At 36.5% G+C, this 26522-nt stretch overlaps 1 protein-coding gene across 10 annotated transcripts in view; it reads left to right on the top strand.

Annotated features, from left to right (window-relative positions):
- Positions 1 to 26522, top strand: part of tenm3 (teneurin transmembrane protein 3) — a 353079-nt gene that overhangs the window by 81006 nt on the left and 245551 nt on the right. For all 10 annotated transcript variants that reach the window (XM_065265519.2, XM_065265527.2, XM_065265518.2 and 7 more), the window contains exon 2: positions 25205 to 25531. In XM_065265519.2, the coding sequence (XP_065121591.1) occupies positions 25300 to 25531 (232 nt within the window). In that variant the 5' untranslated portion in view covers positions 25205 to 25299. The remainder of the gene's footprint in view (positions 1 to 25204; positions 25532 to 26522) is intronic.

Raw genomic sequence — 26522 nt, forward strand, 5'->3', positions numbered from 1 at the left:
ACATCGCTCTTGTGCATATTCTTAATGATGTGACCGAGCCAAATGAGAAGGTGAGCGTTAGGTCAATCGCGGGGGCTTTGATAACTCCATGCAAGCCCATCGCAAGAATGTGGAAACCGAAACGGATTTCATTTTAGTCCCTGTTATATTTGCCGAGGGTACCGTAGTTTGCTTTAAAGCAACGTAATGACTCTTCAGTGCTGGTGTGGGCCGCCCCAACAGTTGGGTTATTTTCAATATTAACAAAAGAGCGGGAATTGCACAGGGAAATCAGCGCTGCAGCTGCAAATTCCCAGACCCGCGCGTGCTTTTATAGGTCGGACTCCAAGGCCTGGAGCGAAGGAGGGTGAAGAAGGAAGAATCGCTGAGAATTACATCACTGTGTCCTGTCGCCCGTAATGAAGTGCTCTGACAATTCATTGACCTGAGAGAAAACCTGTCTTGCTGTTTCACACGTGACTCGGATGATGGACAGACTCAAAATCCAAACGAATATGTCATAATACAATTACTTCCTCTTGATGAATCAGGGCAAAATTGCTGTCTGTGACGTGTGACTTTGTTTTGATGGAAGATGAGTTTGACACTCTCTGTGTGAGAGATAGATATTGATAATGAGTGCTAAAAGAGATATTAGACCACCTGATGCTTTCTGCATCTTGCATGCAAACATCTGTGTATGTGGATGGGGGGTTCTATCTTATGATTAAAAAAATATATTTTAATAAAGGGACTAATTAAATTAGTCATAGCCAGGGTTTTGCATACTTCTAACGATTTGCTTTTTTCAATCTAATAAACAGAAATTTTGATTTATATAAGATCTGTCAACAGATTAAATAAATCATGATTAATCCAATTATTTTCTATTTTCTGTTTAAACAAAGAAACGTAATGTTTGTATTGTGCGCAAGATTTACAAGTTTGTGATGATGGCTATTTTAGCAGAGTATGCTGTACGTGCTACTTGAGTTTACATTTACACTTGTTTTATTTTGTAGTAGTAATGATTTTTATATTTTTAATGATTGGTGTTAGTACATACTGTATAACAAAAATGTTTGGGAGATATTGGACTAAATACATATGTCTGCAGTATTAAAATTAAAATGTGTTTGTGTATCTATAGAACTATCCTCTTACTAAATAATAATGTCCAATAATGGAAAAGTTATTTCCCAAAGGGGAGCTAAATCTGACAGAAGGACATTTGTTGTGTCTTAATATATACAAATTTTAGGGCTGTCAAGAGATTAATTGCATACAAAATATATAAATACACACATTCTGACAAAATCCAGATTTATAAGGTGTAAAGCCCTTGAATCAAATTTTTTTTTTTGCACATATAAGATTGAAGTCTAAACTTCCTATAACCATTATTATTAGAGGATTTAAAAAATATTTCCTATAGAATTATTTACATTTTTTAGATTATCATTATCAAAAATTATCATTACCGCAACATGATATTACATTAAATATATGCATTTACAAACTCGGTAATAAGAAATAAAAAGTTGTACTATGACAAACCAAATTTCAACTTTTATCTGGAGAGAAAAAATATGAACTGCTTACCTGATAGCCATCTTGATTGACACAGTGAATTATGTCCCTTCCAACATTTTTTTTTTTTTTTAATGTTAGTTCCTTAAGGGTTTAAACAATGATTGAAATTTGTTGCGGATGATGAGAAAATTGCTCTTGGACACATTTATATTCTTTATTATTGACTCTTTTACCATTTGATTTAATGATCACCAAATACCACATGTTTCTTTACTGTTAATGTTTATACTATAACATGCACTGAAGCTTTTAATTTTTTAGATTATTTAATTATAAATATTTCCATGTCAAAGAACCCAAATCCAGTCATGGACACGTTGCGGTAATGAAAAAATGTTCCCCTTAAATTTGGCAAAAACAACTAAATTGGTTTGTGTGATGTCATTTGAAATCATGTGCACAATAGTACATGAAGAGATGTTTGTAACTGTATGCTTCTTATTTTGATAGCATACTTTTTTATCAAAATGTTTCATGACAACTCATAAGTCTAATTTCGCGAGAATCACCCACATTGGCATATATGTATTTAAGAAACATATATATAAATAATTTTTTTCTTAAATGTATATTTGTATTTATATATAGATGATAATTACACACAATACACACATATATATATATATATTATGCGAACACAAACTTTTATTTTACTATGCGATTAATCGCAATTAATCTTTTGACAGCCCTAAAACATGTATAATAATATTGTTTTAAATTTGTATTTTTAAATTTTAGTTTTTAATAACTATAATTAGCTATATATTAAACAAGCATTTGATATGGTACTTGTATACTCAGTAAGTGTGTGTGGTGAGGTTTAAATGTGTGCTTTATGAGGACGCAAATATTTAGAATCACATGGGTATAACAACAAAAACATGGTTTAGAGGACATTTTTGATAATTTTTTTATTCACTGTGAGGGGTGGGCTTAGTGGTAGTGGTTAGAAAATTTTAGTAGCTCAGTATAAAAACCATTACATTTCTTGACACACTATAGGCATTTCATGATGTATGACACACTCTGACATATTTTAGTTATTAGGGGTCATACTTTTCAGCTGTCAAAGCAAACAAAAACCATGTAATTGTAATATTTCCCATTTCAGTAACTAAGTTTTACTTTGTGTGTGAATGTGTTTCCAGCCCCTTTAGGTTTTTGACCTTACCTGTCAATGATTTTATCAGCCTATAGCGTAAATGAGTCCAGTTAGGTAACATCACACCAGGCAAATGCATGCTGATTAATCCCCTAACACACACACACACCTCAGACCATAGAGACCAAGATCCTAATCTGTTTCCCCTGCATAGCGAATGTAGGCGTCATGAAATCGTATATTTTCAAAATATCTGTGACCCGATACCACCAAAAGTATCCAGTGTACGCAAGGACCCCATTCAAGTCTCCACTAAGTCTCTTTCCCGCTCTCAGAAGTTACCGTTGGCGTACTCCAAAAACAATGACGTTTTAATCCCTTTCCTAACACGCTAACTTAAGTGTCCATGAACTTTCCTAACTTTCACGCTTCTCTGAAACTTTACAATTCACTTTGTTCTGCATAATCCTCTGTCAAATATTGAAGACAGGTGAAGACCAACGGAAGGCCTTTCAGTTCAGAGGTGAGAACGTTGTTTCTAAAGAAAGAGACAGCAAAGATTTCAGAGACAACGGGCAACTGCATCTGATAATAGGCTCTAATCTGTATATTATTCTGGACAGAGAGGCCTTTGTTCTGCTTTTGTTCTGCAGTTATTATGCTGTCCGTAAGGTTCTGATCTCGCCTTGTGTCTGTGTAATTGAAATAACTTTTCCCTTTAAAATCCAATTGATGTGTCCGCAAAGAGCGATGAGAGCGATAGACAGCAAAAAAGAATAAAAGCGGTGTGAGAGAGAGGTTAACCTAAGATGTTTGTCACATTAATAAAAGACTTCTCTTGATGGCCTGTATCTCTGAGGCCACAGACTGCCCCATCTTCTGGTAGGTCAGGAATATTATCTTCCTTTTAGAGGAACTATTTGTCTTTTCATACCTTGCCAAGGCAGCAGGCCAAGGTTGTTCCCTCTACCCCAGAATCCACAGTGTCACCTTTTCTGTGTACTGTGAGTAGAGGATTGTGGGAACGTGATTTCCCCTCTCCTTGTAATTTCGGCTCCAGATCGTATATGAGAGTGGTCTGATACTGTAGTCTGTCGTCTGCGGCCCAGACCCAAGAAAGCCCAACAATCAAACTATTGTCGAGCATCGGTCTGGTTGAAAGTTGCTACCTGGTGCTATCAGTGAGGACATGGAAAAAGCATTTCATCAATGGTTGCTTTGTGAGGGGCCGTGTTTCCTCCACCCACTTCCCCATCAGCTTGATTAAATGAGAGGTATAAAGCACTAAGATCCAGCCAATTAATAACCGCCCATCACTATCAGATCACTTCACACATATGGCGCGTTTCCATTGCATAGTACCCCTCACAGTTTGGTTTGGGTCGGGTCAGCTTACTTTTGGGAGCTTTTCCATTGAGTGCAGTATGTAATACCCAATCCTTTTTTTAGTACCACCTCAATGGGGGTTCCAAGCGACCCGAGCTGATACCAAAACGTGATGCGAAAACACTATAGATCACTGATTGGTCTGAGAGAATCATCATTACCAGCGTCATCGCTATAATGTAAAAGATTAGCTTTACCTTCATGCTAGCTTGCGCTGTCTTGAGTAAACCTGTTGTCATCTGTGCTTTGTTGTAAGATTCCAAACTCTATTTTAGTGATGAAAAACATCCACAGGTTGTGAATCAGGAACACCATAACAGTATTTTTCCCAGACATGCAGTTTGTGGCGGCACATTTGCGACGCACACGTCCGCATATAAGCTTAAATACAATTTAAATGAGGCTCAGTGGAGCGGTCGACTGACACCACGGGTGTTTGTACAGAAACTGTCATGTAAGACAGAGGTAGTGATAAACGCGATGTGCAAACATCTATTTGTGGTGGTCAATTTAAATTTTGTGGCGGACTGAGAAATAAATGAATGTATGGGAATGTACAACAATGCTCTCACTTGTATGATATCACAGCAGTAGGCAGTGCAAATATAACAACACGCCTATAATCCCTCCCACTCCAAAGTGTTACTAAACTCGATGGAAAGCTAACCAAGCCAAAGTGAGGTGAGCTGACCCCACCTGACCCAAACCAAACCATGGGATAATATGCAATAGAAATGCGCCACTAGACTACCTAAGCAAAGGTGTTTTCACACTATTGAGATAAAGTTTTAGAAAGCTCTTCACTGGCTTTAAGACCAGTGTAAAGATGAAATGAAGAGCTCTTTTCCAAAACGCTATAAATCCATTTCAATAGTTTCCAGAAAAAGTACATTTTTTACCTAGACCCACACATTTTGTGATTATTCAATTTATTCTTTTAAAATGTTTTTTTTTGCTCAATCTGAACATGTTGAATAATGATTATTAAATCAAACAACAATATTGTTGATTATAAATTCAAAGTTAATTTAATTTTTTTTCAAAACGCTACAAATCCATATATTTTTTCCATAAATGTATGTTTTTTCTTTAAAAAACAAAAAAACAAATAAGAGAATATGCAACATATACTCAGGGACTCTTCATACTATAAATGAATAAGTAAATTATTCAGATTGTGATATACATTGGAGCCAGTATGAAATAAACAGAATTACACATAACTTACTTGCTATTACTCCCTCCACCATTTCAGTTTTCTCCTTAGCAGGGCGTTAGGAACCCCTTTTGCTTAATATATTTCACCTCTCTCTCTCTCTCTCTCTCTCTCTCTCTCTCTCTCTCTCTCGTCTACACACAGTTTGTATTAACCTCACACGCACACACAGCGAGCTCCCCTCGGCTCGTTCTGTTCTTAATGACATACCATGTAACAACGCGCTCATAATGTCCAATCCAAAAAGCACAACTTTACAGATGTCCCTGCTTTGTTCACTACCCACATTTTGTACTTTTGCACAACATTGGTCAATGTATCAAACGCCATGTCTGTCTATCAGCAGGCTATCGAACTATTCAGTACTTTTCATGTTACGTTAGCAGGCTTCTTCACAGGAAAAAAACTTTATCGCGAACGTACAAAACGGTATTAAACGAGCCAGTTCTGAAACGAAAGTTGTACATACCAAACACTTTGATGAAGATCGCCTTGCAAACGGGTACCTTCTCCGGGTGATGTATTAACATGACATTAATCCTCATTTTGAGTAATGAATGAACATAAACAAACAACTGCTCAGAGCGCCGCCATTGGATTGCGTCGAACGCTCATCGAGTTCTGATTGGTCGAGAGGATAAATCGCGTTTAGGCTAAAAATAGGCTCGGCGCTTATCGCGTTTTGGAAAAGAACGGCATCTTGTACCTACATTTTAACAAGGAAATGTAATGATTTGACATAAAACATTCATGGAGCAGTGAATAGGTTCAGTACACAGCCAAATGACATGACAAACTCATTTTTTTTTTAAATGGCGTTTATCGCGTTTTGGAAAAGAGCTCTTCAAATGCACCCTAAAGCCATACGAAAGTATGCCACTTCAACCTCTAATATCAATGGCCAGCTCTGCTGTTACTTTGGCACTGTGGAAATGAAACGTCACATCTAAGCCACATTTAACTTTGCCGTTGTCATGACAATCAGCGTGTGCCTTGTTTCCTGTCAGCTCAATCAGATGAAAATCAACCAGCAGTAGCCAAAACTAATAGCCTAATAGCTCAGTTTGAGGAAATATCTAGCATTAGAGGAAATAACTGGTCCGACAGAGAGGTTAAAGAGGTCCTTTAATCAGAGGAGATGAAGAGGAACAAATGGATGCATCTGAAGGGAGACAGTGATGTTTATGGAGCTTCTATTACAGGGAGACTTTGAACACAGAGATTGAAAACAGGTGACTGCAAAACTAAAGTCTAAAATGACTACAAAATTCAGTAATTCATATAATATAATAGTAATAAGGAAATTATATATTTGCCCACACACACAAACACACTGTAAAAAAATGTTTGCACTTAATATTTTTGTTTAATCAACATGGATTTACAGTACAAGTCATTTTAACTGTATTAACTAGTGATGAGTAGTTGTAACTTATAATAAATATGTAATATAATACTTATATTAAGTATATTATATTATATAAAAATAAATATGTTTTAAATCAAATTCAACTTAATTTAATACATTGCAGCAACTATATATATATATATATATATATATATATATATATATATATATATATATATATATATATATATATATACTATTAAAGTACTATTAAAGTATGATTAAATATTAGATTTTTTTCTTTCTTTTCTACATTTCTTTCTTTTTATTTGAAGTGAAATAATTTTTAACTTAATGCCATAACATTTTTATGAATTAAAAATAGCATAATAATTAATTCATTTATTGACTTGTTTGTTTATTTATTTTAGTAGTAAAACTACATAATATATTCTGGTAGTTCAGACTTATTGGGATTTAGTTTTGTCATTTTAAGATGACATGTCATCACTTAAAAAGTGCAGTGTTTAGATTTTCAAAAGTAAAAATACTATTAAAACTGCATTATTTTACTACACAAAAGGGGATAACTAAAGAAACCTTTGCTGTCCATAATTGCAATTACTGTGTGTAAATGCATTTATGATGCCTGGGTGCAGCATTAAGAGTGTGTAAATCCACATTTTGGTGGTATATATACCCCACTTTAGATGCAACGTGAGCAGTGTAAAGAGGGCACAAGAGTGCTCTAACCAGATGATAGGGGCATGGTTTTATACAAAGAAGAGCTATGTTATTAATATAATTGCTGCACAGTTGTCACTTATATATACTTATACAGTACTGTATAATTGTGTTTTTGTGGTTTTATTTGCATTTCTTTATACTTCAATTCAATGGATTGTTGTTGAATAGACTTGTTTTCTAATCTGATGCTCTTGAGAAACCTTGTCAGACCTTGATTATATAGTTTTAACGTAGACATAAAAGCGTAGATAGCTGCACTGGAATTAATGGTGATTAAAGTTAATATCTGACGGTTCAGAGCTGAAAGTTCCTTTTTGGTTTCCTTTAATCTGAATATGATCTTCTGTGTCTCCCCATGCATAAACAAGTCAATATTTTTCAAAGCATAAATAGTTAAAAGTTTAGCAGTGAGATTTTGTCATAATCTTAACACATCGAATCTTAAAGCTAAATTTCATTTTATCTCTCTGAAATTCATTTGAATTATTCACTTCAGTTTTATCTTTTGAAGTTAATAATCCTGCTCCATGCCAAAAAATTCAAATAAAAACAATTCAATATCTCTGTCCCGAGAGAAAAGAAGATACTTGAAAATAACCCTGTTGAAATGAGCATAAATCTGTGTCTTAACGACCTGTATTGCCTCAGACTGAGTCTAATTTGAAGGCAAATATTCATAACTCAAATCTCTTTCTGATCCACGTGCTTTATTTGGAATCCGTTCATTATTTAATTGCCTAGTACAAGTCTTCTTTTTACTTTTTAATTGGCATGTTTTTTAGGTATTCTGTGTTTAATGTCACTTCTAACCTCACAGTTTATATGCTAAGATGCTGTCTTCTGACAATACAAATATATATGATGAAGCGCTTTGTTATACTTATAGTCATTATAGTCCTTTATGATTTAATTAGCTATGCCAGTGCGTGTGTATATGTGTGATGGCTGAAACAGCTGGATGGTTCCTCTGGCTTTCACTCGCTCTGAAGAAGAAGCAGCTCCCAGCGTGCTGATCATCCTTCCTATTGTTTCCTGAGTGGCTTATTAAATTACTCGACCTCCCTCGTATAGTGGGAGCTGTCACTGTGCCGCCCAACTCCACTCTCCTGCAGTCTCTCTCTCTTTCTTTCTCTCGCTCTCTCTCTCTGACCGATAACAGGAGCATGTATCTGGGCATTAATCCTTATACTCTCTTGGGTGGGATTAATACTCTCTTTGTGTAATTATGTCTCCATTGCGCTGTTCTGATAAGAGGCAGGTTATCTGGTCAGACGACCATAGTGGGATGGAGTGAAGGAAAGGGAGAGAGAGAGTGTGTTTACAAGTGACATAGTTAAGGGAGAGTGTGCTGACCTGGAAATAAGAATGTGCTCATGCATCTGCCTCTGTTTTTGAATATTTTTATGTAAGCATGCAATGAATAGATATCTGCCTCTGAAGAAACGGTGTCAAGTGTGTAACTTCTGCACCAAACAGATTTGCCAAAATAATAGTTGTTTATAAAGGCTGCCCAGACACTGAGTCTCATCGCAAACTCGTTTTGTTGGTGGTATCAAAGTTGCTGTGTTGGAGATGTGGAAGTGCTTTTCATAGTTTGAAGAAAAAGGAAAGGCCATTGGTCAGCTTGGAGTAGTTTTGTTTATTAAGCTAGAATAGGAGATAGGATTTCAACCTCCAAAAAGGACATACTTCAGGTTAAAAAGAATTTCAGCTAAAAAAAGGGTCTTGAGGCGTCTGTGTCTTGTTCTGTTGTGCAACATATAACTTTGTTTGAACACAAGAATTTGTTTTGTGTGAACAGCACCATGACAGGTTTGAAACAGTTTGGGCTTAGTTTATATGACTTTATCACGAAAATTACAGCCTAATTTGCCCATGTTTTCTTTCTTCATCTTTCTCTATAGCCATTACTCTCTCTCTCCCTCTATCTCTCACTCTCGCTGCCTGCTGTTGCCGCTCTGTGCCATATGGAGCTTTACTGGAACTCCTCTTAAAAGATTCACCAGATGAACCTCTCTCTCTCTCGCTTTCTCTCTCTCTCTCTCTCTCTCTCTCTCTCTCGCTTTCTCTCTCTCTCTTTCTCAGATGATGGCTTTCTCATTTAACAGATTGGCTGATGTGTCAGAGATGACTGGGTTATGCCACCACTAAATGAGAGGAGGGAGGAAGGCTTCCAAAAGCTCAGTGGTGCTCCCAGGGCAAAAGTTCTGTTTCTCTGTAATGTTTGTATATGTTTTTTTGACTGCATTTATGAGCACTATATAGCGTACATAAGCTCTGAGTCATTTTTCAATGAATGTGTAAATAAAATAATACAAGGAAAATTGCACTTGCAATTTGCAGGCTTTAGAGCCATTAGGACATATATTGTATTACATTACATTGCATTTATGGATTTGGCAGACGCTTTTATACAAAGCGACTTACATTGCATACAAGCTCTACATTTTATCAGTATGTGCGTTCCCTGGGAATCAAATCCACCACCTTTTACACTGCTAATGCAGTTGAGCTTTTTTAAATATATTAATAATAAAAGAATATAGTAATTTAGCAGTAACTTATAACATAAATATAATTAGTAGAAATTTATCAATGCCATATCAAATGCATAATTGACTGAATACCTTATAATAAAATAGAAGCGTATACATATCAAAACTTATATATGTTCTGATCTAAATATATATATAATTTACGATTTGGACGCAAAAATGTACATTCGATGCATACAGATAAATGCAGATACATACACATAATTAATAAATGTAATAATAAAAATGTAATAATAAGATTTTGTGTGCAGTGTACCTGTGGCCTAAGGACATGCACAATATCAGGAAAAAGGTACAAGAAGGTACTCATAGCAAATGCATAATTGACTGAATACTTAATAATAAAATAGAAGTGTATACATATCAAAACTTCGATGCTGATACCGATATTAAACACTTATACAATACTATACAGTTGGTCTATTAGCTAGTTTATTTCTGCACCAAATTATTTTTACTGAACATGGATTAGATCTAATTAACATTCAACTGAGCAACATAATAAGAGAGGCACAAATTAAGCTAAAACAAATAAGACAGCATGACAACCTTCAAAGGTGGTTTTTGCTATTCAGCATTTATTTTATTAAAAACATTAACACATTTTTTACTAATTTTTTTTAACTAATTTTTACTAATTTAATAATGGATTTCTTTATGCAGTTAATTAATAAACAATCGGTATCGGCCTTTCTCGTGCTATTGCCTATATGCCGCTGGTTTCAAATTCATAAAAAATCGGCCGATAAATACCGGCGGCCGATACATCGGTGCATCACTAGAAAAATACATTTGATGCATACAGATAAATGCAGATAGATACACATAATTAATAAAAAATACAAACAATAAAAATGTAGTAATAAGCTTTTGCGTGCAGTGTAGCTGTGGCCTAAAGAAGTGCACAATATCAGAAAAAAGGTACAAGAAGGTACAAACATTGTCACTGGGGTGGTACCTTTTTAAAAAGTACGCTTTTGTACCTAAAAGGTGCATATTTTACCTCAAAGGTACACATTGGTACCTTAAAGGTACATATACAGGTACTTCAAATGTACATACAGTATCTGTACCAAAATAGTACATACTGTAATCACTCCGCAAAGAGACTTAGATTACTCTGCTGATTTTGGACATACAGATATGATTTATAAATCATTTAAAAAGTTAAAGGTGGAGTGCACGATTTCTGAAAAACACTTTGGAAAAGGGAGTCGGGCCGACTACCAAAACACAATTGTAGCCAATCGGCAGTAAAGTGCGTGTCTACTTAATGACATCGTTGCCTGGGTTGTGTATTTGTGGGGCGGATCTATCAAAAGAAGGTCCAGATTCTATTGGGGTAGGGGCATGTTTGTTAAGGTGATTTTAAATGTCAACATTGGCTTTCAGAGATCATGGACCCTGCCTTTAAAGTGTCTAGTTTTTTGTGTTCACTCCCAATAAAAATAGAATGTTGTGCTTTTCGCAAAAATAAGAAAATTAACATGATGCGCGTTCTGTTCTCTCTCTCTCTCAGTGAAGGCCTTTCAGAAACGTGTCAGAAAAATAAACTGTAACTTAACGAATACTTGTCATACAAACAAAAGCTAAATGTCTACATAATGCTTGGAATGTCTAGTTTAAAATTATGTAAGTGAAATCGAAAACAATTATTGTCATTCTGGTGTACTGTCCCAGTGACAACATGTGTACCTTTTTTTTCTGAGAGTGCACTCTAAGCATCACTCTACACTGTGTACATGTTAATGGATTAGTGCTGTCTTCGTCTGAATTAGCCATCAGTGTCTCGCCATCATTTTGTGTCTAGAGCAGCTGCCGTCACAGACTCACCCCCTAACCTAACTAAAACCCATTGACCACCATTAACACACACAACTCAGCCCTCCGCCATCTGGAAACAACTGCGCCCCACTTGGAACACCCGACATAGATTAAGAGGAGCGGGCCCAATTTATTAGAGGCCTGTCCCACAGGCTCAGATTTCAGCTAACACTCAACACTGCTGTCCTATATTCACACATTCACATAGTCTTCTGACAGTTCTCTTGCCTGCTGAGACATGTTGTACATCAATAGATTTGTTTGAACTAACAAATTACTTCCATTGATAAACATAATTGAGCAGATTTATAAAACTCACTCTTGCTGTTCCAAACATGCATGTTATATTTGTGTGGATCACAAAGGAGTTTTTCAAAATGTCCAAGCTAGGGATGTTTATATCAGTACATTTTCCCGACCGACAACCGCAGCTTATTAACCGAACATTAACCGTTAACTTATACGATTTTATTATCAAATTGTCATTGTGTAAATAAAGGTAACGGTTGTCTGTGACCTGGTAAAAACAAAACATTTTTTTTTCATTTAATCGTGCAAACAGCAGCGACAGATTAACAACAGAACCTGGATTTATACATTATCAGATATTCACACCACATTACCTTATCAAAGAGAACGCGATCAGTCCAGATGATTAATTTCCAAAAAGGGCAGATTGTCTCTTTTTCATCTACCACAGTGGTCATTTCTAAAGCAGGATGCATTTCAAAAAGTTTTGCTTTTGCGTCGTCTTTCTCTGTTTGTGCAAAAAGAGAGATGTTTATGTTCAGGGTCAGAGGCCATCAGCGAAGGTCTGTCCGGATGTGCGCGAGACAGAGATGGACCACATCATCTTGTGCGCACATGTGCGCGTCTCCGTTCAGCTTCCAAACCATACTCAAACACACACACAAATGATTTCTCGTACAATTTATTGCTTTATCGGACCGTCAGGGAAGCAATAATTTGTGTCATTTACAGAACATTCCCAAATTAAAAATAGAAAAGTGGCGAAATGTTGGCTCTTGATGTTTGCGTTAACATTTTTTTTCTTTTAACTAGTAATGTAAATCGTTCATAAATTCTTACTTTTGGTTAACGGTTAAATGGTCAATATGAACATCCCTAGTCCAAGCTGATAAATTTTCATAAAATTAAAGGTGACCACGGTTGTTTTCAGTCCTTGCCCACTTTCATTATATAAAAAATTGTCACAGGCCCACAGGTGGGTCCAAATTGTTTGCTTTTTAACTATTAAACCGATAATAGCCTATTCTAAAACTAAAATAATCTTGACAAACTATATATCGTTGAAAAGTACTCTTCATATTTCATCACCATTTTGCATAAAGAATGATGTAGTGAGAGATTTTGTGAGTTGTTATTGCATATTTATAACACTAATATCCTGTTCTAAACCTGAAATAATCTTGACAAACTATATTATCAATGGAAAACTCCAAGAATGTTTTTTTTCATATTTTCATAAGAAAAGAATGAGATAGTTAGAATTTTTTTTTAAATGTAAGGGCCCTCAGGGGGCCCACTTGTTATTACATATTTATAACACTAATACCCCACTATAAACGTTCAAATATATACAATATTATATTATTAAAAAGCTCTAATGCTGCGTTTACACCAACCACTTTTAGCGTGTCAAAATCGCGTCTACCGTGCCTATTTTGCCGCTTGAACAGTTTGAATGCATTCGCGCATATTGAGCGAAGTAGACATGCGGAAAAAGCAAGCATTTGACACGCTTCAGAGGCAAAACCCGCTTCTTGTGGGAAGTGCAAGTGCTATGCGGTTGTCTCTTTGCAGGATGGTTGATGTTGATTGTGCATTTATCGAGAGAGTTACCGGTTTGTATTTGGTCACCTTACTATAGGGGGAAAATAAACGGCACGGGTCGATAAACATCACGTGACTCAAAAATGAAATGTGTATTTACAACTTACCAGGTTGCCCAATGTCCTCACTGACACTCTTCCAAGCGAGGTCCTTTTTATTCCTGTATCCTGTAGAAATAAGAACTTGTGTCGTTTAGCTCCAGATGACTGCTTACGGACAATATCAAGCGTTCCTTTATGTTGAATGAGTGACTCCGGACGGGGCTGCTGCCACAACAGCAAGCAGGCTCCTGAGTGGTTAACGCGTCACGAAAATCTGCCAAAGTTAAAATTGTTCAACTCGGGCGTCAGCTGCAAATTCGCGTCAAATGCAAAATGCACAAAAATCACCATTTGCGCAAGACATTCAATTTGTGCCATTCGCGTCTTCACATTGACTTAACATTGAAATCACTCGCACTTGATGCCTCTACCGCGGCTGGTGAAAATGCAGCATACAAATGTAGTTTTTTTTATAGTTTTAAACCCTTTTTGCAGTAATAATTCAGTTACAGTAATCTATTAATTTGTGACATTAGTATGCAGCAAACCAATGACACCTATTGGCTTTTGTTGGTAAAACCACTTAAATTTGAAATTTGGATAAAAAATTTGAGAATTATGGCTTTTAGTTTTGTTTTTATAAAATATATTCTTTATAAAGTATATACTTCATGACATTATCAATTTAGGTTTATTTGTTAAACCTACATTAACATTTTTATTAACAACTACAGACACTTCGGAAAAACTTTAGAGGGTCTGCTTTGAAAAGGCTTATCAAAGAGTACCAGAGTTATATTACTTTGAATGTGCACCTCACCTTTTAACCCTTCTCAAAAAAAGGGTGAGGGTGATAGTTAAAGGGTAAACATTCCAATTAATTTCTTTCTTTTTTGTTTTCCATTGCAGAAAAGAAAGTCAAACAGTTTAAAACAAAATAGGTTTATTGAAAACTTTAACTTTAACTGTAACCAATGGCAACCAAGGTTATTGGAAATTCTCAGGCTAAGCTACCTGTTTGGTCTGTGTTTGTAAGATTAAAGCTGTTTAAAAAAAATCAAGACATTTCAGTTTAAATTACATTTACATTGACCTAATTACAGTGCATTCAATCTATACATTTCATTTATCAGTATGTGTTTCTTAGATTCGAGCCCACGACCTTTACACATTGAGCCACAGAAACAAATTAGACATGTTTTACTGAGCCTGTAACAGTCAGATGTGTTTTCATACTGTACAGGTGTGTGTTTAAGTGTCTCTCTGTAGTGGTCTGACTGAAGGCTGTTTGTAATTAGCACTACTAATGGCAAAGTTTAGAGAACGAGCTTCTCTAATTTGGTGCTGGGTGGCATCCTGTTGACCATGTCAGCTTAAACTTACAGCCAATCACCGCAAGGCAACATAAATCTCCCAGCCGGAGAAAAGCAGAGACATACACGGGGGAGAAGGTAAACACTTCCAGCTGAAAGCATTTGGGTGCGATTTGTTGAGAGGAATGATGTCGTTTATATTGGGTGATCAGCGATGTTTAACAGACTGGCGCTCTATTTCATTTTCTTCCCTTCGCGCACTCATCTCTCTTCATTCCTTTCTCCTTTTCTTCCCACACACACACACACACACACACACACACACACAACACAATAACTGCCTAAACTCTCTTTCATCCTTTTGCATTTTCTCTCTCTTTCTGGTAAAGATGGGCCTGAACGTCTGTCATTCCTGCATGTTTGGCATGGCGTTCTTGACACGGGGGCGCTGTGGCAGAGTGACGCATGGGAGCCATGCTGTGACACGACTTTGAATGTTTCTCAAAGCAAAGAGTGACAACCATTCGAACTGAAACATTTTAATGATGCCTCTATCTGTACTTTGAGTCAGAGAACAGGAGAAAGAAAAGTTTGAGTTACGACAAGAGTTACACCATATTTTGCTTTGATGCCGGCATGCCGCCACAGATTATCTTTGTCCGTTCTTCAGTGAGCCGAGCTTTTATTCTGCCATCTGGAAATGAAGTCTCTGGCTACTTTTCTTCGGGCCGCTCCCCACCATACAGTCGCTGTTCCGGTGATTATGTAGCGGCCACTCGGCTGCAACGCCGTCCAAAAGTTTCAATTTCACACCATGTTCAGCCACGTTGAACCCTCCTATTCCACAAGGAGTCTCTGTCAACCTCTGTGAATCCGACCCCCCAACCTACCTTGATATGTTTCGCTTTTTCTCATGTCGATAGCTCCTCTGTTTCCAATTTTACCAGCCCTCACTGTCAGTGTCTGGGTGTTCTGCAGGGTGAAAACGCTCTTGCACTCTCACCCCCTACCTCTTTTCCTCCATATCTTTCTCTCTCTCTCACCCGCTGTCTTTCACACCCTTTCTTTCTGTGTTTCTTTCCAACTTTTTGGGAGAGTGTCTGATGAGCTCAAGCTGTTGAGTCTGTCTCTTAACAGATCTCAGATTATTAGCATGTGGCCTAAATGCCTTGCTCCCACACTTAAACCACTCTGCTGATGGAGATAATTGCTTACCATACACACACTACAGTCAACTTCAGAGGTCACACCCACAGATTGAACACAGTCCATCTAAAACAAACTGCACGCAAAACTGTCAATCGCTCACTGTTAAAGCCATGTTTTAATCTGACTGGTTGACTTACCGGAAGTAAGGGAGCACTAAATTGACTTAAAATATCAGTTTGATTAAATTATTGCCTTTATGGAAGATTTGCATTCAGAAATGTATATTTGGGTATATTTATTTCTATTAAGTGGTGTCTGAGAAAGTATTTACAACATTTAGACAGGCAGAATTTCTCATCTGACTGAATACCACAGTTCCGCACTATTGGCATTTCATGATGTATGACACGCTCTGACATATTTTAGTTATTAGAGGTCATACTTTTCAGCTGTCAAAGCAAGCACAAATCTCTTATGACTCGTTGTAATATTTCACATCTCCATACCTAAAGTTTTACTTTGTGTATAGTCAGGCCAGAAGGTATATTTATGTGTGTCTATTAATCTGTAGTTTGCGGACAAATTTGTACCCAAAAACTCAGCAAAACCTTTATTTGGGAACATCCTCATTTGTAAAAACCATAGACGGTAAAAAATATGGACGTAGTGTACGGGACATCGCCCGTAGGTTTGTGAAGAGCTTTTTTGAAGCCAATAGTGGGCGGGGCTTGCCATTGCTATTGTAGCATCGCGCCACTCACGGATAAACAAAAATGGGTAAAGAGGCGGGACGTGGGTGAAGCTGAAGTGGCTGGTTGCTGAAACCAGGCTTCCTATAAACTGAAAAAAAATATATTCATTCAGTTTACTTAATTTTTTAAGGTAAGTGGTTGCAATCAATTTATTTAAGCTACATTTAAACAAAAGTTTTTTGTTTAGTTTTTCTAGAAAAGTTTTTTTAATGTAGCTTAAATAAATTGATTGCAACCACTTACCTTTAAAACAGTTAGTAAATTGAATGAATATTTTTTTCAATGTAGCAGCTCGCATCAAATGGCCTTTAAAACCACCACTGGGGTCAGCACCCCCTTACCTTCACATGCTTATACAGCCGTACATACCCTCTTGATCCCTGTGCTCTGCTGTAGTGCCATCTCAAAAGGGGAACAAAAACATTATCGTGTACCTTCTCTGGAGCGCGACACGATCTGCTGACTCTAGCTGTCTTTATAAATCGGCTAAAAACCCATCTCTTTCACCGTTTCTTCACTTCCTAATATAGGATTTACTATTTTTCTCTATTCTCTTTTTTCTTTATCTCTATCTGTACATTCTTAAAAAAAAAAACTAACCAACCCTTGGCTATGTATACTGTGTAAGACTTGATGAGACTATTTCCAGTGCACTTATGTATTGCTGTTCTTGTGGTGCTATAATTGCTTCTATTGTTTACATCATTTGTAAGTCGCTTGGGCAAAAGCGTCTGCTAAATGACTAAATGTAAATGTAAATAAATCTACGCCCACCTAGCTCGACGTTAGTGTTAGCAGTGGCAGTTTACCTGTCACTCAAGTGACCACGCCCTTAATTATGCTGAACTTTAAGGCTTAATATAATTTTAACGGATGAGTTGCCATAAAGGAAAAATTAGCTATATAGACCAAAAACACGTTTTGTACCAGGCTGTTAACAACAGTATTTTTTTTTTTTTTTTTTTTGCTGCAACGTTGGGCATTTTAACATGGCGGTCTATGGGAATCGACTACCTTTTGGAGCCTGCCTCTAGTGGCCAGTGGATGAATTGCAGTTTAAGTCACTTCCGTATTGGCTTCATCAAGTATATCAGATGGTTGCCCCTATATAGTAAATAAAGTTTTTTTGTTAATGCAGAAAGTTTTTTGTTAGGGTTAGAGTGTGGGTTAGGATATAGTTTTTCTGAGTAGCAGAGTATAAAAACAATAGTTTGTGTGAAATAGATTTTTTTTGTTTGTTTTTTGCTTTTCGTTTAAGGTCAGGTGATCAGTTTCAGTTTTGTATTATTTCAGCCCAGAACAAGTACTTAACAGACGAGAGACAGCATTTGGGAAACAGGGGTGTTGTAAGATAGGTAATCCTATGCTGTAGAAAAATGGGTAATTTCCAATTTAAACCTGATTCATTCTCTCTTTCGTGTTTGTTGTCCATTCCTCTCTTTATTCCTTTGTAATTCCACACTCCTTTCATCTCACCGATTCAAACAGTCATAGAAAAGATTAACTGCAGGAGAGTAAAGCTGCTTTTTTGATGATGGCATTTGTGGGTTAAACAAAAGATCTTGACAGCAGCTAACACTAAACTTTTCCTTCCTTTGATCCCAATTTACAAAGCTCCCTCCCTTGCTTTCCTGCAGAACTCCTAAGTTTATATTAGATACAGTTGTGCCGGTCTGGCTTGCGTTACTTCTGTTCCAGAGCTTTCAAATCATACAGGCTGGCAATACATAAACCTACAAGCTCCCACCGGCCAAAAAAAAAAAAGAGGAAAGATGGAGAGAAGAAATTCTCATAAAAGTGGAAATGCCCAGCTGATGTTTCCAAGCTGTTGAGAATGATGGGAGATTTGGCAGTGTTGCGGAAGATGAATATTTTCTCTCCGGTTCGTTTTAGTTGCTTTTTAACCTTCTGAATGAACTCATCTTCAAGTGTACTCAGCTGGTAATTTAGCTGGCTTTCTTACTTATCATTTCTCTCTTTCTCCTTTTTTTTTCTTTCTGGCTGTTGTGATAAGGATATTAACCTACGCATTGATACAAAAGAAATGATGCTATTCAAATTGATGTTAGAGAAACATCAATCTCGCCTTATTGGCTCAGTCCCAATAGCCATCCCTTGTGGTCCCCTTCCAATGTCCAGATTTTGGGGACGTAATGCCCCATAGACAGGTAATAGTCTACATTTCTGTAAACTTGGCAAAGTGTTGTGATGTGTAGTGGATGCAAATGTGGTGCCTGAGGGCTACCTGAAATGACTGATGGGACAGCATGCAGTCTTGTGCACTTGGCTATCGTTAGTTTGCTTTAAGTGCGTCATTTGAGACATTGCCTTAAGCAAATCAATTGCCTTGATTGTCATTTTGGTAACCCCTTGAAACTCTTTTCTATGTAAGCAATAAGTACAACTTATATGTACGGCATACTTTAATAATAGTGTTTTAATAATATGTGACCCTGATCTGAAATCCAAGTCCCATGATCTAATTATGAGATTGAAAACATTACAGTTTGATTTCAGTCATTGATTTTGTATTGACTTCAATCTTTGACATGACTTTACTCAGTCAATATTAAAGATATCAAGGTTATATTTTCACCGAATGGTATTTACATTATGTAGAATGATTTTATGTATAAAACAGTAAATCACAAAAAAATGACTTTAGTTGGGGTTTCACATGGGGGTCACATATATCCTAAATAATATACTATAAAATCTGCCAGTAATGGAATCATAATTTTTTTTCTATAATAAGTAATTACGTAGGAGTTAACAAACCAGCAACATTTATAATAAAGACTGCTGGTGTTTTTTTTTTTTCTAAATTTGTGACAATTTTTTTTGCATTACACCATTTATCTAGTGATCCGTCTATGCTCTTTCTAGTTGTACCATCTCTAGTCTTCCATCCCTCCTTTCCATTTCCACACCTGTGAATGATTCACACACGCACAGATACTGTACACACAGGTCACCTTCGACACTGGCTAAGATTATTTATAAAGCCCAGCAGGGCTTGTCCAAACATACATGAGCGCACATGAACACACATGCACATGTTAAAAGAGTGAATATTCATCTTTTGCTATAGCAGGTTAAAGCTGAAATCCCCCTCTGAAGCCAAGTGTTACTTTTCCGCTTGACTTGATTCCTGCATCCGCTCTCACAGACCTTCCAGCACCACACACACACACACACACACACACACACACACACACACACACACACACACACACACACACACACACACACACACACACACACACGCGTCCTAATGATTCGCACACACAAAACACACAGCTCTTTCAACATGGAGTGACTCATTTTACAAACACTCAAAAACACATATTCACACTGATTAGGGTTCTTTCCTATGCAAGAGTTTGGTAGTTTTAGTAGTTTTTGTAGGTGTTACAGCTAAATCAGTTATATACTGTGCTATCTTAGTATGCAGAGACTGTATACTAAACCTGATGTCACTTTTCCATGTGACCATGCCAGAGCACGCCCTGTTAAGTGGCAAAACATTAGCAAAATAGCTTGCTGTTTTAGCGGCGGCCGCGAAAATGTTAGTATAACTGACAATTATCAGCAAAAATTTTATTTAGTTGCACTTGATAGCAGAAGTGGACAATACTTAGTTGTATTAGTTACTGTACATTTTCCAAGAATCTGTGCTTTGTCTTGGCAAGTAGGCTAAAAGTAGTGATGTCCCGATCCGAGATGGATACTTAGGTGCATCAATTCTGCACCTGGAATGTGCATAAAAAGTCAGGTAAAGCGCTTATTTCCCAAAATAACCATCTGCACACTAAAGCTTTTTAACTATGATAGTTTTAAAAAATATTTAGCATACTTAATTGATCAACCTTACCTATTATATGTTTTATATGATTTTTACATTTAAAATGATACTAGATGTAGCAGAAAGCACTACACACATTTAATTACAATAGTATCGGGCAGATATCGGTATCGGCTGATTTTCGGAATTCTGGTATTGGGTATAATGGGAAATGAAAAAGTGGGATCGGGACATCCCTAAGTAAAAGTAAGAAAGTACTAGATGTTTAATGGACTTAAATATTAAATGTAAAACAAATACTTGTATTTATGAAATGTAATAGAGTAAAAACTATGATAATATGCTTTGGAATGTATGTTTTTCAAAGAAAAACACTGATAAAATACAAATACTTGAAAAAATACTTTTAAGTAGAAAGTAAAATACTTAAGTAGTGTCCACCTCTGCTTGACAGTGAGCCTAGCAACTTGTTAACCCACCTGTGGTCAGTGGACGTTGGCATGACGATCTATATAATTCTCCTTTCAGTTTTCTTTGGCAGTCTGTAAAACGATAGCTCCGAATTCTTGTTAAATCTGTTAATACAGTCTATCGCACAACAGCTTTGTCCCATTTAGACGTGTTTTCCCCGTGTTTTCGCTGATTTCACACTGTACACAAATTCTGCCACTCAGTGGGTGTAACCACAGTCACTTTCGCCAAAGGTAACGTCACGTGCATAACCTCTATACTAGTGCAGAAACTATATGAAGAGTCCAAATGCAAAAGCTACTAAACGCCACCAAATGAGATAATGATTTTAACCGAATGCTCTTGACACTTACTTTACTTTCATCAATTACCTTTGCATCAAATCCGGTTAATATACTAATGCAGTGAGTAAACAAATTGTATGTAGTTCCCACCCACAACCATAAAATATGAACACTATGGGGCGGCTTCCTGGACAGGGATTAGACTAGTCCTAGACTAAAAATAAATGTAAGAGCTGTCCAAACTGACAACAACTTGCACTAACATATCTTTAAATACAACAGGGCTCTTTGTTTTGCATCAAAATGTAATGTTTTTAGTAAGGCATGTTTATTAAAGCTAGTTATTTTTCCTAATTAAACTAAAGCCTAGTCCTGGTTTAATCTAATCCCTGTCCGGGAAACTACCGCAATGGGTCCGTGACACTTCTCTGGCTCTATTTGAGCAGTGTAATCAGCCTGGTAAATAGACATTAACTTAACCAATATCATGAGTTCGGGGTGGGTCTTTCTTTTTTTTTTATGGCAGGGGGAGTTTTCGTGATCACTGTTTTTGCATTTTGAGAGAGTGATAAAGTAATCGTTTAAGTGGGAACTTAATTGGAAATTAAAATGATGAAACGAGAAAAAGTGTAATTTCTGTACACCGACTATAGCTGAAGTTGATGGTTGATGTGGTTCACAAATAAAACAGGACAGTGACAGTTGTGGATTTTCAAGTTCATCTGGTCGTTAAGTATTTTCCCCTCTGGCTGTCTTTGGGCCTTTTTCCCACAACCCAGGAAATTTCAGAATTCATCTGCGCTGTGAACCATCATTAACACTGTTTATCATAAATACATATTGCTCGTAATAACTTCTCAGTGTCAGACACTCAGCATGATCCTTCCATATGAGAAGAAAATGTACAGTTTTAAATATTATGTGACAGTGCTTATCTGATTTATTAGGAGACTTGGCCATTTTTCTTCAGTGCACAAATAAACTGTCCTTTCAGATTTACACACGCAGGCAGGCGCTCAGACATTTTTCTTTTATTTTTTTCATTTTTCACTAAGAATTATTTATTTTAAATAAGACACTTGATTTGTGCAGGACATCAGTGGTCCTGCTCCGTCCAATGGAGCATGACGCACTAATAGATCCTCATTGATAATTTAACATCTTCACTCTCTTTGACGGCAAACGTAAACGATCCTTCAGTGGGACTATTTTTCTTTTTTCCAGACTCCCATGCTAATACAGCGCTCAGATTACCCCAACAGTGCTCTTGTACGAACCGCTTGCCATATTAGTGATGTCAGTGTTTTTCTATTTAAAGCTGGGTGCTAGTCATTGAACCGCAACAATTTTTAATTAAGAATTTAATTACCAATAATGCATTTGATCAGCCGCTCTTAATTCATTTATGACGCCAGAAAAGAATCAGATTATTTTTCCGTTCATTCTTCAGAGACAAAAGCGTCTTGTGTTAATTTGTCTGATAAGAAAAAATATATTCTACCATTTATTAATTTTTCTTTCATTTTATTTTAAAAAGCCATAAATCGTCTGTGTAATAATTTAGATGATTAACGCTTAACAGTGATAGAATTGATAGAATGAGCGTATTAATTTTGATTCATTTTTCAAATTTAAAATATATCTGTTATTTAAATGTTCAAAAATATCTATTATTATACTTTTAAAAAGATAAAGTTCTCTCAAAATTTGTGGTTTATGATGGTGGTAGTAAGATAAATAGTTAATTAAAAAGTAATTTTTTAGTGAAATCAGCTTGGCAAGTTATAGACTAGCTCTACTCAGTGCAGCAATATTTTAGTGTAAGTGTTTGTGTCAGTTTTAGTGAGGATAGTGAGGATCATCCAATGGTCCGGCATGCGCAGTATATGTAATGCCCTAATTTATTTTTAAAAAAGTGTATACAAATAGATTTGTGTAATGGGGTTATCGTCCAGCGGTCAGGTCCATTTCCAGTACTAGATTTCTGATCTGTGCAGGAAGGACCTCAGATGCTCTGTCTGCTCACACATTTTGAGTTCTGCTCTCTCTCTCTCTCTCTCTCTCTCTCTCTCTCTCTCTCTCTCTCTCTCTCTCTCTCTCTCTCTCTCTCTCTCTCTCTCTCTCTCTCTCTCTCTCTCTCTCTCTCTCTCTCAGAACAAGAAAACACCTCATAACCATCTTTACCTATAAAAATATCTGAACCCGATCCTGTTCCTTTTCAGTCTCCAGTCCACTAGCACGTCCATATAGGGAAGCTTTTTAAAACCATCAACGCATGACGTTTCCAAAAACAAAGAAAGCCCCTTCCAAAAGCGAGAGGAAGAAAGGAGAAAAATGAAAAAAATATGTTTGAGCATGAACAGCAGAGCATGTATGTTGGGAGAGCTCCAAAAAAGGGCCAGCCAAAGAAGAAATTAAAGTACAGCGATTATCAGGACCCAGAATTAGAAGCAGAGGGTTTTGGACTAATAAACATTTGAAACGCACCCCAGGGCCCTCACCATCATTTATTACTCCACCATCTCCCATTAATGTGTTTTTGTTTTTTTCTTACAGTTTCTTCATATTTTCTTCAGCGATTCCCAGCATGTTTTAGGTAGATTTTATTAATTCTTGCTGGCAGAGTTTAATGAAAGGTTGTTGGCTGTTTTGCTTGTTTTTTTCTCTCTCTCCTTCTCAATCCCTTCCGCTTTAGATGTTCTGATCCGGTGTTCTGTTTCAGTCTCCTGCTTACTGTAGCATAGTTATCAGTAATTCTTGACATATTACAGGTTAAAAAAGCCTGACTATCAATTAACCAACAACCTACACACGCTTCCCCTCCCAGTGTCCCATCATGACCTCTTAAGCTTATCAACTCCCAAAACGAAACCAACCCTTCTCAGTAACACAGACATTAACATTCTCTGTGTGTCTGCTGGGCAACATATTGACTGGGTGACATATTGAATATCCTTCATGTATTCACAATGGTTTTTGTGAATCATCATAATATCATAGTAACGTTAAGGCGTTTTTTTTTTTTAGTCATTAGGTAATTAAATCCATGATCTTTTTTACTTTTGACTTAAATTTAGTACGTTTGAAAATGTGTGTGAATCGCTTCAAGCTGTCAACTGCAATGACCTAATTCAAAACCATCCTTAAACAATTTCTACTATCACTTAAAATGTCTCTGAGTTGTATGTTTAATAGTTTTAGTTCAAATATGTGCATGTAAATATAAAAAAATATATATTATGCAGGTTTATATACTTAAAAGTAATTTTTATTTAATAAAAATGTCATTCTTCATTGTGTTCATTTTTTGTAATACGCAACAGTGTGGAAGATTAAGCTTTAAATGTTATATATACAGTATTTGAATTAAACAGAACATTGAATTTTTTAATATTTAATATTGTTTGATTGAAATGCTTCTTAATATTAACCCAAATTTAGAATTTCAAAACTAATAATGTTTTTATATATAATGTATGCCCTAGTCTACACACACTCACACACACACCTGGCTCAGAGCCTGTAGACATTTACAAAAAAGCTCGAAACTACGTTCAAAACCTCTAGGAATGTCTGTTACGCAGACACACGCAGGAGGAAAACACTCTCATGCTGTCTTACGAAAGAAGACATGCTCATGCCGTCTCAGCACAGTCCAGAAGGTGGAGAGGATTTGTGAATCCCGGAAAGATTTAGTGTACAGCTTAGCGTGCTATGTGACCGCAAGTTTGCATTTTTTTAATTCTCTCCCTCTTCCTCTCTGTTACCATTCTCTCACTCTCCAGGTAGACAACAGTAAGCTTACAGTTGGGCGGAGCCTGTGGCGAGCGAGGGCTCCAGTTGGTTGCCGCGTTGCGTTACACCGCGTCATGCGGGCAGGATGGATGTGAAAGAACGCAGGCCCTACTGCTCACTGACCAAGAGCAGGAGAGAGAAAGAGCGCCGCTACACGGGCTCATCTGGCGACAGCGAGGACTGCCGCGTGCCCACCCAGAAATCCTACAGCTCCAGTGAGACCCTCAAGGCCTTCGACCACGACTCCTCACGCCTGCTGTACGGAGGCCACGTCAAAGAGATGGTCCACCGAGAGGCAGATGAGTACACACGCCAAGGTGAGTCACCTGCGCACATTTTATCTCAGTGATGAGAGTAGTGTGACATCATCAAGCACAGAGGTCACATGTCGATGAAATCAGCTCTGCCTGCTTCTTTTAAGTGGATAAGATTGCTTTGCCAATTTTGTTAAAAACCTTTTGTTAGTTCTTACTGGAAACAAGTTTTATTAAAAAAGAGATTAGCTTCACTTATTATTTTTATTTATAACACAAATGTAACAATTTGAATTATGTTGTTACTAAAAACATCCGAAATAAATCAAAACGAGCATCTTTCAATTGCAAATGAATTTGTAAAAAATAAATTTTATCAGCCGACTTCTCAATGTTTTCATTATTTGGTACAAGTCAGTCATTTTAAAACTTTTTTTTTAAATATATCAATTAATTTTTTATAAAAAGAAAACATTTTTGTATACAAAAATATAATTAAATCGGTAATTTGTGTACCAAAATATTTTTTTTTGCATATTTGTCACACACTGAGAACAGCCTTTGAGATTTTTGCTTTTTTTTTGCTTTAATGTGATGAATATTCCACATTTGTCCACATATTAGGTTCAAGAGAAAACAAAGCATTCTTAACAAACTTTTTAAATGAAGTTAGCTGGTGGTTTGTATTTGTATTTAAATTAGTGTTAGGTTACAGTGTTGGTGTGTGTTAGATTATCATTCATATAATGCAATTTAATCCACGTAGTGTTGCAATAAAGTCACACCAGCCAATTGGCAAGTAGTTTACTCACCAAAGGCAGTTTTACGTTTTCATTTTGCTCTTGGTGTGTGTTAAATTAGTAACTTGCGTAGACATATACAACCAGAATGCAGTTTTGGATGCATTACATTGGAATAATGATATATGGGATGTATAACCATAATTATACGTAATTAGAGGAAATTAAATTTGGTATGGCACCACTGCACACTTTCTCTGACAAAACAATTATTTTCATTTGATTGAAAAATGAAGTCGAATCAAAACAGATTA

This window comes from Paramisgurnus dabryanus, chromosome 4 (genome assembly GCF_030506205.2).
Source record: "Paramisgurnus dabryanus chromosome 4, PD_genome_1.1, whole genome shotgun sequence".
Taxonomy (NCBI): domain Eukaryota; kingdom Metazoa; phylum Chordata; class Actinopteri; order Cypriniformes; family Cobitidae; genus Paramisgurnus; species Paramisgurnus dabryanus.